Here is a 16,881-nt window from a genome sequence, read left to right as displayed (position 1 = left end):
AATGAAGTGAGGGAGCTAACTAGCTCTCTTTTGAATGAATGAAAATGAATGAAAATGATCTGGTCAGTTTGGTTTAAAGCACCTATCTATAGCTAACAAGCTTATCTCTCTGACTGAAGCCCGTGTCCTCTTCGGAAGTGACGGTCTGTCGGTCGAGCCTCAGACATGAGTGTCTCTATACTGACCACGGCTGCTCGAGGCTTCCCATGTCCCGGTGTGTCCGGTGTGTCCGGTGCTCTGCTACGGACCCGCCCATGTCCCGGTGTGTCCGGTGTGTCCGGTGCTCTGCTCCGGACCCGCGCGCTGTGCCGCCGCCTCATCACAAGGTGAGTTCATCTCGAATATGCAGCTTTGTTATGGCGCGTTCCAGTCAACCCGTAACTCGTGTTTTTCCGACCTCCTACACGTGAAAATGCTCTGGAATGGCAGTCAAACCCGTAACTTCCCACCCGGCAACTGGGAGTACATCGATCTGTACGAGTTCACGGGTGGGAAGTTACGGGTTTGACTGCCATTCCAGAGCATTTTCACGTGTAGGAGGTCGGAAAAACACGAGTTACGGGTTGACTGGAACGCACCAGATGCCACGATCACCAGCTAAAGGTCATTGTTGGGAGACAGGGCCTGACCGCTCAGGGACTATACTATAGGACACTTCTCTCCACGATCACCAGCTATAGGTCATTGTTGGGAGACAGGGTCTGACCGCTCAGGGACTATACTATAGGACACTTCTCTCATAAACTACGATTACGTAATGTTTGGCGGATCTAGCTGACAAAAAGGTAAAAGTCCAGTTGCTGTTGTTGACCACATAAAGAGGTTAAGTCTCTACACTATGGGAAGTTTTGAGACGTCGTTTCATTTGTTTGTTTATTTTCTCACAGAAAAATGGCTTCCAGAAGGCAGATGGATCATCTAGAGAGAACAGCCAGCAATTACAGACAAAATGTAAGTGGGCTCTTATTACGTAAACAAATCCCAGTTGCTTTATTAAAAGGGGATTGAGAACATGCTTGGTCACTAATCTAATATGCTTGCTTGTCATTAATTTCCAAATGATTAACCTTGTGAGACCTTGTGAGATCTCGCAAGCTCACATTCTGTCTCTCTCCTTTGGAGATCTGGATGGTCTCCATGAGGCTACCTGATGATAGCTAACCGTCCCACACTCATGTCTTTGTGTCCGTCTTACGCTGTGTTTTTTTGTCCATTTCTCCAGGCACTGTATCCCGCACGAGTGTGTGGCATTAGTAACGAGTCAGAGACAGTGAAACGGCTCCGACTAGCTGTCCACCCTGACTTCAATTTCAAAGCAGGACAATGGTGAGTCAACCAGTGTTGAGACAGACACAGAGGTTTATTTTTATTTATTTATTTTATAAACCATATAATGCCCCTCACTTACACAAGAGGGCAGTATTGTCCTGAAGTTGCTGCAGTATTGCAAAGTGGTTTTCTTACAACTCCTCTCTCCATCACAACTCCTAGGTTGTTGTTCTTATAAAAGAGATTGAGTTCTCAATCAACTTACCGGATAGAATAAAGGTAAATGAATGACATGTCACTGATATTGGTCCATAGTCAAGAGTGTACAAATAAATTAATTAACGACTTTTAGGCTAGTGTTCTTAAAAATTCGGATGAGATTAACTGACAAGACCACAGCTTAGTCTAAAAACACACTTGAGCCTGTCTGGGTGAGATGAAACCCAAACCCATGAAGTCATCTCAAAAGGACCAGCGCCAGATCCGAAAATGGATGGATCACACGGGAGCGGCATATTGGGTCGCCACTCCTGAGGGTGGTTAGTTTAATTTTGGCGCAAGGAAAAATAAATGAATTAAACTTTGCCAAATCAACACTGCATCCACTGTATTTCCATTTCTTATGCAGGTTTGACAGCTACCATTATAATGGCTCCTAAAGAACATCCATATATTCACGAAGGCGTCTATGTAATGTAATTTCATGCATAGGACATGCAGTGCTGTTCTCCGGACTGTAGCCAGTCCAGACTGTACGTGGGCGGTTGTGAGCTATGGAAACAGTAGGAGACCAGGGACTCGCCCTCAGCATCCAATTATGAATGTAAATGGATGTAAATGTATGAGCTTGAACACCTCCGGTTCCGGCTGCTACTGGGAAGGACAGAAGGAGATGTGAGGCTATTCTGGAAGGTGGGAGAGGAGGAGGTGGGCGGAACGTGTGTGTGTTTGTGTTTGTGTGTGTTTGTGTGTGTGTGTGTGTGTGTGAGGTACAGCTATGAGTGATTATGCTTCAGGAGGTTGCGTAGTGTACTTCTTTCTCCAGAATAACATCGGGTACAGTTTCTGAAACATTGCGAATTTCAAATTATGTAGTTCTCAACAATGCTTTATTTCTTGTGCTGGGCCAACTGCAGCAATGGAGGCTTTAAATCAAATGAATTAGAACTAGCTGTGGAATCCTCCTCTCATAGTCACCCTGTTCAACACCACTAGCCTGGCTCTAGTGCTGCATGTACTCACAGCCAACTAGCTCCAGCCTGAACCTTAGTATCAATCAATCAATCAATCAATCAATCAATCAAAGCTTTATTTGTATAGCGCATTTCATACCCAGAGGCAACACAATGCGCTTTACAGAGAACAAGGGAGGTGGGCAGACATCCCACCCCTAGATATTCCAGAGGGAAGCAAAAAAACAGTAATCACCCGGGGGCCAGATAAGTGAGCTGTAAAAATTCTTCCCTGACCCCTCTCAACAAGGCGATCGAGCAAGCTCCAGGAGTATGTTTGTCTACCGGCTAAGAACATTTATAAAGCAATAAATAACATTAAATTACATTTTCAGAGTAAGAGAGGCTAATAACATCATAGGAGAGACATGGCAAACACTGGTGTATGTCTGTGTGTGTGTGAGTGTGCCTGCGTCCAGGTAGAGGCAGGGGTCAGGGGTAGGGTGGGGGAAGAAGAGGAAGAGTATTGACGTGTGTGTAGCCAGCGGCGGAGTCATAGCCAGTTGGCCAGCTTGTCTGCTAGCTTATGGAACAATCCTTTGTTTTCCTAGTCGTGTTTTGATGTCCATGCGATTGTCTTGTACAGGGTGGACTTCTTCATCCCGGGTATGGAGAAGGTAGGAGGGTTCTCCATGTGTTCCAGTCCAGGCCTGCTACAGAGAGAGGGAGTGATCGAGCTCGCCGTCAAATATGCCAAACACCCCCCTGCACACTGGATTCACACCAAGGTGTGTGTGTGTGTGTGTGTGTGTGTGTGTGTGTGTACGTGGCGTGCCCCCCTATGTTTCTTTGTTAGTCTAGTTTTTGCTCTGTCTGTCTGTCTGTCTGTCTGTCTGTCTGTCTGTCTCTCCGTAGCTTGTGTTAGATGATCCATCTTCAGTCTTATTGAGAAGCTCTTGTGGTTTTGCAGCCATCAGTGTGTAACTGTGGACAGAGAGCTATCTGTCCGATCAGTGAACACAATCTAAGTGGGAAGGGAGCAGGGACTGAGCTCTGGGATCGTTTGATGAGCCTTTGGTTTGAACTCTCCTTGTCCTCCCTATAGTGTGTGTGTGTGTGTCTGTGTGCGCGTGTGTGCGTGTGCACGTGTGTGTGTGATATTTGACTGTTTTGAAAAATCCCTCCAGGCCCACCAGTTGTGAGATCTAGATCTGTGTGTGTTACTGCCTCACCCCTGTCTCTTGAGATCTAGGTCTGTGTGTGTGTGTGTTACTGCCTCACCCCTGTCTCTTGAGATCTAGGTCTGTGTGTGTGTGTGTGTGTGTGTGTGTGTGTTACTGCCTCACCCCTGTCTCTTGAGATCTAGATCTGTGTGTGTGTGTGTGTGTGTGTGTTACTGCCTCACCCCTGTCTCTTGAGATCTCAGGAGCAGCTAACGGATGTTGTTGTTTTAGGGCTTTTCTAGCTGCCGTGGGGAACAGAGCAGTTCATTTGATCTGATATCTGAATCATTATTCAGCACAAAATAACCAGATGTCTGAATCATTATTCAGCACAACATAACCAGATGTCTAAATCATTATTCAGCACAAAATAACCACTCTCTCTTTGTGTGTGTGTGTCCCCCCCCCCCATTTCCACTCATCCTCTGCTTTTTCTGTCGGTCTGCTCTTCTGTCCTGTGTTTGCATCTAACGTTACCTCTCCACTTTCTATTCTCTCTCTCTCTCTCTCCCTCTCTCCCCCTCCATCCCTCTCCACCCCCCCCCCCCCTTCAGTGTACAGTGGACTCCCATGTGACCATAAGGGCGGGTGGTGACTTCTACTTTGACCCCATGCCCTCCGACCCCCGCGTGGACCTGCTGCTGGTGGCGGGCGGCGTGGGCATCAACCCTTTATACTCCATCCTCCTGCACGCCACCGACCTGCTCCGCCTCCACCAGCCCAGCCGCCAGATAGGCTCCGCCCACCTCTGCTACAGCGCCAAGAGCACGCCAGAGTTGCTCTTCAGGGTGCGTTTGCGTGTGTGATTGTGGTGGCCGGTGATATTCTTGGATATAAGACCAATAGTGTTTTTTCATGTCTCTCCATACGTAGGACACTATAGTAGACGTGTGTGAGGAGTTCCCCGAGACGCTGTCATGTGACTTCCACATCACGCAGCCGGCGGCCGAGGTCGTCGACCAGGAACTGCAGCCATACATGAGCCGTGAGTAGCGCAGTAGGACCATCACTAGGGCTGGGTATCGGTTCGAATTTCAAGAATCGATTCGATTCCGATTCACAAGGTTCAGAATCGATTATCAGGATTCGATTCAATATCGATTCGGTTAGTGTTACTAAAACCTGTTTTTTTTTTGCTGTAACCTTTATTACATGACTGCCAAGTTATGCAACACATCAATACTAGGGCTGGGTATCGATACTGATTTCCAAAAATGAATCATTGAATGAATTAATGAACTATTCATTCATTTATTCATTCATTCATTAAATAAAAGATAGATTTTGGGATTCATGAATCAATGAATTGATTTTTTAAACCCAGTCCTAACCATAACGCAGCTTACCATACCAGACCTGGGCCGAAATACGATTTCATACTTTCATTTTATTTCTTTGAGCTTGATTGCAATGGGCTAATTAATGGGCTTCTTCCAAACATGCAAACCCAACCCTGCTGACACTCCAGGCAGATCCCAGACAGATCCCAAACAAACGCTGAAGTATTTATAAGAGTGTTTTAGACTCAGGTCCGGCAGCCACGCGTGTTCACCGCCGTCGCACGTATGTCACGGTCTGTCACGCCCTTCTCCTGCCAGGTGGGCGTGTCTCAGAGGAGCACCTCCGGCGCCACGTGGACCCCCGGTCCACGCTGTGTTTCCTGTGCGGCCCCCCGCCCATGATCGAGAGCATGTCCCAGGCGCTGCAGGAGACGGGCCTGCCCCCCAGCAGGATCCTGTTTGAGAAGTGGTGGTAGAACCAGCAACCCGGACAAGACGGTACCGGCCCGGGGGAGGTACTGCCCAGTGCGGAGAGGGTGACCCGGTGGGCCTCATCTGAACCATACTCCAACTGCCAGACAGTGTCCAGGGTCCAATTACAGATTGACACGGTCATTTATTCATAAGAGTACACTTGTATGAAGTGTATATGGCCGGGGTGGGAGTCGAACCCGCAACCCCTGGTGTTGGGAGCAGCCATGCACCGGCCGAGCCTTGGACCTCCCTTCCTCGCCACTCAGCAGTACGCCGTGCTGTATTGGGGGGTAGGGGCGAGGGGGGGGGGGGACACCCCCCCCACCGCTGGACCACGTTCTCCCCCAGCCTTTACCCTGACAACCTTTTGACCTCTAAACTGAACACAGGTAATCCTCATTCTGAACACTTGACCGGGCTCGCCGCTAAACTGAACTATTTACCAGAACATTCTCTCACATGGTCACCTGATTCAGGTGTTCTCTGATGGGCTGAACTAGGAAGACCATGAGCCTTATGGACAACAATACACTGTAACAAGTTGCTACAGTGTATTAACCAGTATACTGTACACTATCTCTCAAATGGTTCACCTTATGGATTATTGCAATCGTAGTAAAATAAATTCTGCACACAAACACAAAAAAATTAAGCTAAAAAATTAGCTTAATTTCTTCAGAGCTAATCGAGCACGAACTGGTGTTATATATTAATTAATTATAATGAGTATTTAATGTATAATAATTTGAGTAATATTAGGATATTTATTTTCCGTTTTAAAGGAGGATGTTGGTGGAGTGTTGCGTTCAGATATAATGTATTTTTACAGTGAGAAACCAGACAGGTCACAACACACACCACCTCTCCCAGACTGGCAAGGGTGTCTCTCTTCCAACTATTCCACTCATTTACACACACACACATACACCACACGTTGAAATAGGTTCTCAAACTGGGCTAGAGAGGGTATCCCATGGTGCACTGTAATGGAACCCCTGGGTGGTCTCTGATTGGGCAGAATCATTGTGCATCTTCCGAGGTTGTCGCACGTTTCTGATTTTCATTGCTCAGTGGGTTTTTACATGGTGAGACTCATTGTTGAGCTGGTATTGTGTTTCAGAGACGTGTCCTGTTTGAGTTTCATGTGAACACAGAAGGAAATAAAATAAATGGACTGTTGTTTCATCCTCCCTGCTTGTCTATAAAGATTTATTTACCACATCACTCACACAACACAGGTGGTAAACAACTGTTGACCAAATCACACATTACCTCAGCAGTAAAATAATACTATTCCTCGGGTTCAATAAGAAACATTGTTAATATTATTGTTTGTGTTCCCATGGTAGTTAAGGCTAAGACCTCTATTTCGAGACTGCAGCTAGAATGTAACTCCTTCTTAATGTCAAGGTCCAGATACTGTAGGAATACATGAATCACAAATGGACTGGCTCAACATAGAGCTCCAACACACGATGCTAACCACAGTTACAAGGCCTAAAGGCTACAGCACATAGAATCTGTAGAATTCAAGAAGTGAACTCTAGTAACTCTGAGTTAAGAGTATATGCCCTCACAAAGATCGAATGAAGCAAGCCATTATACACTGGCAAAGCAATTCAGAAGCATGTGGCTGGCAACAGTCCATATCTATGTATACACAAAGAATAGAATGGCTTTTTGTCAAACACAACATTCTAGGGAAAGTATTTTTGGCCAGCGTTAATCAGTTTAGCTCATTCTCCGCCGTTCTGAATCCAGTCTGTCAACACACTCCAGAGAACAGAGCTCTCTCGCTGAGCTGCTTGGTGATCTCTGCCTTGCTCCCGTCTCTGTCCCCAGCCACCCCTCTCTCATGTTCGTCTGTCCATCTCACCGACTTCTGATTGGCCGATGGGATTCTGTCAACCTCCGTCTCTTCCTGGTGTGCGTCGGCCGTTTCGCCCTCTGTGTCAAGTGACGTGTCCTCCTGAGATTTGGATTCGCCGTCCTCCCTCCCTCCTCCATCTCTCCGAGGGCGCGCTCCTCTGTCTTTCTTCCTGTTCTCCCAGTTCTCCTGCGACTCCCGTTCCTCCTCCTCCTCTTTCGCGTTCCTCCCCGCTCTCTCCATCCCTCTCTCCGTCACCGGGGACTCGTTCTCTCCCTCCTCGTTCTTCTCGGGCGTTTCTCTGGCGAGGTTTTTCTTCGCCTTACTCCGACCCCTGAGGTTCAGCTTCTGAAACGGGCGAGAGACACATTTCAGAATGCCTCTCTCTTTGTGAGCTCTTGCTCTCCAGGCAGCTGACAAAACACAATAAAGTCAATCACGTTGATGCCTCTCTCCTCTGGACAGATGGAACCATCAAAAACCAACAGACCATTTAACTATTATTACAATCATCCCTCAGAGCGTTTTTTACCTGAGCGGGTCTATTATCTGCTGTGTTTCCTATATTTAGAAACGTGGCGTTGTGACACCACCTGTGACACAGCACCACGGAGTGCCAAGACTAAACTTGGGAAGAGTGACAGATATGCCGAGAGGACGAGACAGAGGGGTACCTTGAAGTCTTTCCTTTTGCGTTGTAAAGTCGGTCTCTGAAGGAAGAGGATCTGCTTGGTGGATAAACTCCCGTCACTGAGGAGAAAGATCAACACGGCTAACGGCTCACACCTGCCATGTTTCTATCCAACAGCCTTGTGTTCTGTCAGCACCTTGGATGTTGAAATGATCTAGGGTATCTACTGTTGTGAAGCTGTGTGAATGTTTATAAAATGATGGGCTTTCAAAACTTCAGTTTAGGACCGTACCCGTTTGCCTTCACGATAGGGGTGGGCAGCACACACATCAGTCTCCACCCAAAGGGAGCCAGGGACTGGAGCAAAGGGATATAGTCTGTCCTGACTACCACCCCCTGGGGAGAACAGGTGTTGTGTTACACACACACACACACACACACACACACTCGAAACACATGTGGTCTCTGTAGGACCTGTCGTCACACACTCAAACTCACGTCAACAACTGTCCACTGCTCGACCACAATGGCGTCATAGGACGTTGGTGTGGTCTCTTCTGAAGAGTTCTGGAAGATGAACACACTGTCCACAGATGAGAACCCATTGTCTGAAGAGAGAGAGAGAGAGAGAGAGTGTTGCAACTGATCCTCTTCCCTCATGATTAAGCGCATCGGCTCACATCTATCATGGTTGACAGAACCAGAACCGTTGACAGAACCATCGCCTCAGATTTCACCCTCTTAAATTCCTTCACCAGCTGTGGTCTGATGACAAACTCACCACTGTCGTCTCCAAGGTGAAAGAATCCGTCGATGAGGCGAGCGCCACTGGTGAAATGCTGAGTCATGTGATCCAGCCAATGGGCGTCGACTGCCGTCACTAGCCCCGCCTCTCTCTGGACTTGCAGCGGAACCCTGAGAGAGTAGAACCTCAGAGAGCTGCACAGTTCTCCCACGTGGTTATACAGGGCAAACAGCTGCATTCCTACACACACACACACACACACGTACACACACACATATACACAGAGAGTATACACACACAAGCACACAGAAGTTTTATATTACAGTGTACATTATATCTGAACTGATTGCACTAACAAGTGAAATATCAACAGCAGTAGTCTCACTAGTCTGTGCGGGTGGTGATGTGGTGGTGCTCTTCTTCTCTCTCTCTGACCTCTTGACCCGGATGTGGTTGTTGTTGTGGGTCGTCAACCTGCTGTTCCTGTGCAGCTCTTCCAGGTGGCTGGCATCCAGGATGATGCCTACGTTACAGTAACAGACATGCAGGTCAAAAAGCAAGATACTTTCATCTAGTATGACTTGTAATACGTGTACTTAAGTAAGGGACATGAACTAACCATATGGAACAAGCACTGCAAGTACAATCTTTGTCCAAAATAAGCCACATACAGTCAGTGTAGCAACTAGAATGTTCTTTACCATCTCCATGCCGACTCCCGTCCTCAGCCTGTCCCTGATGTAGAGTTTCTGACCCAGACTCTGGTCCCCAGTCTTGGTCCCAGTCGACCCCGTATTCTCCGTTGTGGTCCCGATACGTTCTCTCTGCCTTCTGGTACCGTCTGTCTGGGCTTGGGTTCTGTCCCTCGCTCTGGTTCTGTGTGTCCGGGTTCCAGTCTGGTCTCCCCGGTGTCTCTGTTGATTCTACCGGGTGGAGGTTCGGTTCAGTCCCTGCCGTTGGCTCTGCTGATCTGTGGCCATGTCTTCCCAGACACGGGGTCTCTGTTGGATTGCGGCCCTGTGAGGATCCTGTGGGTTCTAATGTCTTGGGGTTCTGGGTGTGTGGTTTCGGACCAGGGTCCACTTGGCTGTGTTCTTCATCTATTGATTCATCCTGTTCCTTGAGGCAGTAGTTTGAACGGTTCTTCAACGCCTTGACAGAACCGTGCTTCTGTCCTCTGCCAGTCAGTTCTTCTGGGCTGTGTTCCAGAAGAGCCTGTAGAACCGGACTGGGTTCTAAGGAACTGAGGTCAGATTCTCTAAGTTCTAAGGGGTTGTGTTCAGGTTTCTGTTCTACGTGGTTTAGGTGATTGCGGGGTTCTGGAAAGTTCTGATGCAGCTCTCTGGGTTCTGTTGGGCTGAGGCTGGTACTGGTGGGGTTACTGTGGATGGGGGAGGGGCTGGAGTGGAGGGAGGACAGCTCCTCAGGGTCCAAGTGCCCCAGGAAACACGGCCCTCCACCAGGCTGCTGGAGGAAGCCCACAAACAACACACCCTGCTCTGACACGTCCTGGACCTGGAGAGAACACACACACACACACACACACACACACACACACACACATACACACACACACACACACCATGTTGGGGTAACCAAAGCTGTAGGGGTTTTATGTTGGTTCTCTGAAACTGTAGCTGTAACATGGAAGACTCCAGAACTCTGGTGGTTTCTATCTTGGTGACAGAACTAACCAGGCCCACTTAGCCTGACGGAGGACAGGTAAACTGAGTGTTTCACCAGAACATGTTAAAATTTAGATTATACAACGGTTAGTTCTGGTTCTTGATTCTGATTGGCTGGAAGCCGTGTTAAAATACTTTGTAACACACACCTGGGACCGCATATCATTCCATTTTCAGTATTAATGCGCCTCCCATTTGATCCAAATGCATTGTAGTTGTTGTTGTTGCTTGGCAACCCTTTTGTTAGGGGAACTATTTTGCTCGGCGGAATTGAGGGAATTATGCTTCGTTTTGAATAAATCTTAATATTTTACATTGCTATGTGTTTATTTTACACTAATAGATGTAGTAACCGTTGTATAAAAGCAATAAACCACGAGAGGCCGTGTGTTATAGTGATTTTATAACAGCTAGGGGGGTTTTAGGCACTCCGCTTCGCGTCATGCCTAACAACACCCCCTAGCTGTTATAAAATCACTATAACACACGGCCTCTCGTGGTTTATTGCTTAATTATCAGAATCCATTTGACATTTCTTAACAATCTGTGCAAAGACTAGTTAAACTAGAGCAAGAATGGTCAAAGTGATGTTAAATCAAATCTTGTGATGGGTTACATTGCAAATGAGTTAAATCAATTACAAGGCACCAAATTACAAATGAAAGGTACCCTACACTTATCATGATGTGAGACTAGAGAGAGGAAGAGAGAGAGAGAATGCATGGCCCAGGCCCATGAGGAGAGAGTGTAAGGAAGAAAGGGCAATGAAGAAGAGAACAGAAGAGAGGAAGTGCAAGATGAAAAAAAGAACCAGACCCATGGTCTACATTCCCTTTTATACCCACCCACCCAACCACCCAACTACCCAACCACCCAACCACCCACCCAACCACCCAACCACCCAACCACCCAACTACCCAACCACCCACCCAACCACCCAACCACCCAACTACCCAACCACCCACCCAACCACCCAACCACCCAACTACCCAACCACCCACCCACCCAACCACCCACCCAACCACCCAACCACCCAACCACCCACCCAACCACCCAACTACCCAACCACCCACCCAACCACCCAACCACCCACCCAACCACCCACCCACCCAACCACCCAACCACCCACCCAACCACCCACCCACCCACCCAACTACCCAACCACCCACCCAACCACCCAACTACCCAACCACCCACCCAACCACCCAACCACCCAACTACCCAACCACCCAACTACCCAACCACCCACCCACCCACCCAACCACCCACCCAACCACCCAACCACCCAACCACCCACCCAACCACCCAACCACCCAACCACCCACCCAACCACCCAACCACCCAACTACCCAACCACCCACCCAACCACCCAACTACCCACCCAACCACCCAACCACCCACCCAACCACCCACCCAACCACCCAACCACCCAACTACCCAACCACCCAACTACCCAACCACCCAACCACCCAACTACCCAACCACCCACCCAACCATCCAACCACCCAACCACCCAACCACCCAACTACCCACCCAACCACCCAACCAACAACTGTTACAATTCAAACTCAGAGTTGCTGTGAGGACGACCAATCAAACCACGCCTTGTAATTTTTATGACAACATTGCAAGGAAAATAATGACCAACTGGCCATCAAACTAAAAAAGTCTTACGCATATGAGATGAAGGCAGGGTACACCAGCCTACACACACACACACACACACACACAAACACACACACAGAATATCATTATACAAACACACACGGAATACTCTCACAATATGAGCGTAATGCACATACAAACATCACTCAATGCCAATACGCACTGGCTTGCACACAGCAGCATAAAACAAACAAACAAAGCCTAATTTACACACAGACAAAGCCTGGAGTACACAGTCTAGATAGCCTGCTAATCATCCCTGAAGATCAAATATTCAAATGACAAAAGAACCTCATTATCCAGTCTTTGTGTGTGTGTGTGTGTGTGTGTGTGTGTGTGTGTGTGTGTGTGTGTGTGTGTGTGCCTCTCCCGCAGTGCTTTCCTGGTTAATTGTCAGTTGATATTTAGGTTTTAGACGGGCTCGTCAGAGAGGAATCAGGATGCTAACTACCACAGAACAATAATGAGGAATTTCCCCATTAAACACACACACATATGTACACACACACTTGCACATATGCATATGCACACACACACACTTGCACACATACACATACACACACGTGCACAAACAATTTTTCCTTTTGATGGATCATCTCGACCATTATGAGGAGGGGGGGGCTGTGACTCTTTCAGAGGGGGCTGACATGAACAGACCCTCAGACCACCTCCAGGGACAGAGATGGCCCATGAACAGACCCTCCTCCAGGGACAGATGGCCCATGAACAGCCCCTCCTCCAGGGACAGAGATGGCCCATGAACAGACCCTCCTCCAGGGACAGAGATGGCCCATGAACAGACCCTCAGACAGAGATGGCATGTCCCTCCATCCTCCCACACAAGTTCTGGGTTCTTATCTCCCACTCTCTGCCATCTATCCCATTGGCTATTCATGTCACGTCGCCTGCCCATATCGCACCACCCTCAGCCCTGAGCCTTCCCATCCAATCACGTCTCCCTATTGTGCTCCGGGTGTTCAGATGCAAATCTCCAGGAAAGGGCTCCATTCACTCGTCCCTGGCCGCGAGTCGGTGAATTCACAGGGGAGAACTGAGACGCAGCGCTGCGCTTGATGGGTGATGACGTCAAAGCTGACCCGTGTCATGGCGGGGTGCGTCTCAATGTTTTAGCGTGGGGTCCTCTGCTCTTGTTTTTTTAGGTGTGCATCCAGGTGTGTGTGTGTGGGGGGCGGGGGGGGAGGGGGATCTGACCTTCTTAACGTAGTTTTGGATCATTTCCGGGTCGGGGACCTGGTGACCCGCAACGCACACGTCTGTTTCCAGACGATGCCCCGCCCACTTCAGCGGAGTCTTCTCCTGACTGGGGGAGAGAGACCAATGAGAAAGGAGCAGACGGTGACAGAACAATCCCTCACATCCAGACGGTATAGATAAAAACCATACACACAGCCTACGACAGACAGTCAAATAGTCAAGTTAATTTACTCATATAAACTAGGAAGAGTTAAAGCTGCATTATGTACAGTAATGTTTTTACATTACATTTACAGTAAATATTGCTATATTACTGTGATAAAACAAGAGGGAAAAGTGATTGAGCTCCTCTGTGAAAATCATTTCTTGCTAGACTGCTGTAAGACTCTGCTACAACAATGATAAAAATTATAATAATAACTATAAATAAATACATAAATAAAAGTTTGGAGGCGTGGCCACACCAGGTTCAAAGTGTGTGCACGTGCTGGGATCCAATCAGTGATCCAATCACAGGGCATGCGTCATGGCTAGCTCATAGCAGGCTCATAGCGCAGAAGTTACACACTGTACTGCAGCTTTAAGGGAGCATCTTTTATTGCTTCTATCTCAGTGCATTCACAGTTCTGAGACAGACCATCAGTCAAACTCCTCCTGTTTTTAATGTTTTGATGAAAGGAGGGCGGTAAGGATACAACGCTCAAAGGAGGAGGAGAACAGGAGGATGAGGGGGCTGTGATGGAGAGATGAAAGAAAAGGACCGAGGAGAGAGGAAAAGGGGCTGGTGATGATGGAGAGATGAAAGAGGGAGAACAGGAGGACAGACGACAAAAGAAAGAGGGATGGCCGTGATGGAGAAATGGGGGGGGGGGTTGGGTGGGGGGATTGTTTCCCTCTCTGGGTCCATTGTTCCCCTCTGGCGAGTGCTGATGATGCAATCAGCCGTCTCCACGGTGACAGGTGCCAGGAGGCAGCAGGACCACTTGGCAGGCGGGGCATCAAATAAGCAGCCCCAACCGTGTGTGTGTGTGTGTGAGAGAGAGAGAGAGAGGGAGATAGAGAGAGAGAGAGAGAGAGAGTGTGTGCGCGCGTCTGTCTATGCAGTCTGTATGCAAACGAGTGAGTGTGTGTATGTATGTGTGTGTGTGTGTAGAGTGAGAGGGTGGGATACATGTGTATGCTCTTTTCATAGCCCCAGCAGACGGCCCAATATACTTCCATGGGTGAGATAGTGAGAACGTCTCTCTGCCTGTTCTAGTCAGGGTGAGAACAGAGAACGCTCTGGTGCAAATGGGATCCCGCTCTCAGATCACAGCAGAATTCCCCTCAGGGCTGCCGTACTGTATATAACCACAAACCTGAGTTTGTCTATACAAAAGTGTAAACTATACTCTACTATGTAGCATTTGTTTAGTACACTTGATCAAACCTTTTGATCATAAACCTAAAGTTTGACCAATTCCAGTGTAGAAAACCACTGACTACTTAGGATCAGGAGTGTGAGTGAGTGTGTGTGTCTGTGTGTGTCTGTGTGCGTCTGTGTGCGTCTGTGCGTGTCTGTGTGGTGAGAGCGGGTGCGTCTTTGGCGTGCGGGGGGGGCTTCCCTGGTCCCGGACCTGTGCGTCTCCCTGATGAGCACGGCTCTGTGGAGCTGGCGCTGGACACGGGCGTGGCGCGGCCCGCAGGGGTGGACGAACGGGTGGAGCGCCACCAGGACGAAGCCCTGAGCGTACAGCTCGCGCACCTGCACCGGCAGCTCCCTGACCGACGACAGGCACAGCACCGACGACACGGACACCTCTGGAGAGGGGAGGGGGGGAGAGAGGGAGGGAGGGAGGGGGGGAGAGAGAGAGAATTAGTATGTAATACGAATAAGAAGTGTTGGTTTGTATGGCGGAGAGTGTGGAGCAAGTACTGTACAAATGTAAGCAAAACGTGAAATAGATCATCAAACATGTATGTTTTTGTGTTTGAGACGGCATTTGTGAAAGTGTTTGAGCCTGTTTGAGACAGCGTTTGAGACAGCGTTTGAGACAGCGTTTGAGACAGCGTTTGAGACAGCGTTTGAGACAGTTTAAGAGACTGTTTAAGAGTGTTTGAGACAGTGTTTGAGACGGCGTTTGAGACGGCGTTTGAGACGGCGTTTGAGACGGGACAGCGTTTGAGACGGCGTTTGAGACAGCGTTTGAGACAGCGTTTGAGACAGCGTTTGAGCAGAGCTGTAGGCTACATTAACTTTTTTAGCACATAGCACTGGTGCTACAGGGGTTGATGGTTCTGTAGCACAGAGCCAGAAAGTTGTAGCACAGGTATAAAATGTCCATTATCACCTCTACTGAACACAAGTTATGCAGTTCATCACTTAAAACCACCTGGAAAGGGATGTTACTGTACGTACTTAATATGAAATAATAACAAATGTTTTCAGACAAGCATCTTTAGGTTTCCCTGGCTTTTGATTTTGCGGTGTCTTCATGATTTGGGTCATCATCTTTTTCATTAATAATTAAATGAAATATCTTTTTCCTTTGCTCGTTTGTTTGGGTTTTTCTCTATGATCTGAACAAGGAACGAGTGTTTCCTGTGGAATTGATCTCTTGGTGTGGTGGTGCCAAGCTGAAGACAGCCAAAATAAGGAGGATTTCTATACCAAAGCGGGGGTCTGGGGTCCTCCCCCCAAAAAGTTTCAGAGACCTAGTTTCCTGTATTCTGGTGACTTTTAAAGAATGAAAATAACCAAATCGTGAGACATATATAATTGAAAAGTATACTGAAACAGCATGTTTAGCCTACATGAAATAAGCTTTTTTTAATTTTGAGTTATGGGGTGAGAATAATAGATAGAATGTTTTATTTAATTAAAAAAGTTATGTTTGATGCCCATTGATGCTGCATACTCATTCCTTCTAAATCATCACTCTTTCTAATCTCTCATCCTGCCCTGTCCCCTTCCTTCTCCTCTCTCTTCTCCTGCTCTCCTCTCAACAACCTCTATCCTCTCCTCTCTCACCTGTCCCTCAACTCTGTGCTGGTCCTGTCTTCTCCTACCACAATCACTGCCTTTTTTTACATAGCTTACATAAATAATAGGCTAGATTAGGCTACGCTTAACTGATATTTCGTTGCATTTGCTGTTGCTTTGACTGGCACCTTTAGGTGGCTGGAGGAACATTAACGCGAAGCTAGTGTGTGGTTTCGGTTCAGCCAGCCAAAAAGATGGCTAGGCTACTGGGTGCATGTGTAGCTCCACGTCGTGTTTCTAGACTGTATTTTTTAGATAACGTTACATATTTATCACATTTCAACTATAGACTTTTTTTTTTTAACTTGTCCGATCAGACAACTGCATGAGGCACTTGCCCGACCAGAGTGTACTGGTCCGGGGGAAGCTCTAGGCTCGCCTACCTGACTGCTCTCACTTCATCTCACCTCACTCGTCCTCCAGGCTTCAACACGGGGAAAAAACGCTAACGTTACATACAAGCGGCTCGCCGTCTGTCGCACGCGTGCTACAGGGCTAATAAATTAATATACTTTTTTTTTTTCATAGCACATGCGACATATATGTCGCAATGTACAGTCCTGGTTTGAGACAGTAGGCCTATTTGAGACAGCGTTTGAGACAGCATTTGAGACAGTATTTGAGACAGCGTTT

General features: G+C 47.9%; 2 protein-coding genes across 3 annotated transcripts in view; one reads left to right on the top strand and one right to left on the bottom strand.

Annotated features, from left to right (window-relative positions):
* Positions 1-309: 309 nt before the first annotated feature.
* Positions 310-6,577, top strand: oxnad1 (oxidoreductase NAD-binding domain containing 1). 2 transcript variants are annotated; one of them, XM_084455720.1, is made up of 7 exons: positions 310-326; positions 888-951; positions 1,223-1,326; positions 3,088-3,229; positions 4,219-4,452; positions 4,538-4,649; positions 5,263-6,577. In XM_084455720.1, exons 2-7 carry the CDS (start codon positions 892-894, stop codon positions 5,418-5,420), a joined length of 810 nt encoding a protein of 269 aa, XP_084311846.1. In that variant the 5' UTR covers positions 310-326; positions 888-891; the 3' UTR covers positions 5,421-6,577. The 2 variants fall into 2 exon arrangements, with proteins under 2 accessions (XP_084311846.1, XP_084311845.1); XM_084455719.1 differs by lacking the exon at positions 310-326 and adding an exon at positions 690-785.
* Positions 6,578-7,183: 606 nt separating this feature from the next.
* Positions 7,184-16,881, bottom strand: part of rftn1a (raftlin, lipid raft linker 1a) — a gene marked incomplete at both ends in the record, with an annotated part of 16,409 nt that continues 6,711 nt past the window's right edge. The window contains 10 exons of the mRNA XM_084455494.1: positions 7,184-7,339; positions 7,544-7,633; positions 7,960-8,035; positions 8,209-8,312; positions 8,415-8,524; positions 8,698-8,901; positions 9,047-9,184; positions 9,363-10,176; positions 13,224-13,332; positions 14,843-15,026. Coding sequence (XP_084311620.1) covers positions 7,184-7,339; positions 7,544-7,633; positions 7,960-8,035; positions 8,209-8,312; positions 8,415-8,524; positions 8,698-8,901; positions 9,047-9,184; positions 9,363-10,176; positions 13,224-13,332; positions 14,843-15,026 — 1,985 coding nt within the window. The remainder of the gene's footprint in view (positions 7,340-7,543; positions 7,634-7,959; positions 8,036-8,208; positions 8,313-8,414; positions 8,525-8,697; positions 8,902-9,046; positions 9,185-9,362; positions 10,177-13,223; positions 13,333-14,842; positions 15,027-16,881) is intronic.

Source organism: Borostomias antarcticus, assembly GCF_949987555.1.
Source record: "Borostomias antarcticus genome assembly, chromosome: 21".
NCBI lineage: Eukaryota > Metazoa > Chordata > Actinopteri > Stomiiformes > Stomiidae > Borostomias > Borostomias antarcticus.
This window is presented reverse-complemented; position numbering and strand designations above follow the sequence as displayed.

Coding starts and splice junctions, on each gene's coding strand:
- oxnad1 (XM_084455720.1), top strand. CDS start 892: ATGGCTTCCAGAAGGCAGATGGATCATCTAGAGAGAACAGCCAGCAAT. Junction 3,230..4,218: donor CACACTGGATTCACACCAAG/GTGTGTGTGTGT, acceptor CCCCCCCTTCAG/TGTACAGTGGACTCCCATGT. Junction 4,453..4,537: donor CGCCAGAGTTGCTCTTCAGG/GTGCGTTTGCGT, acceptor CTCCATACGTAG/GACACTATAGTAGACGTGTG.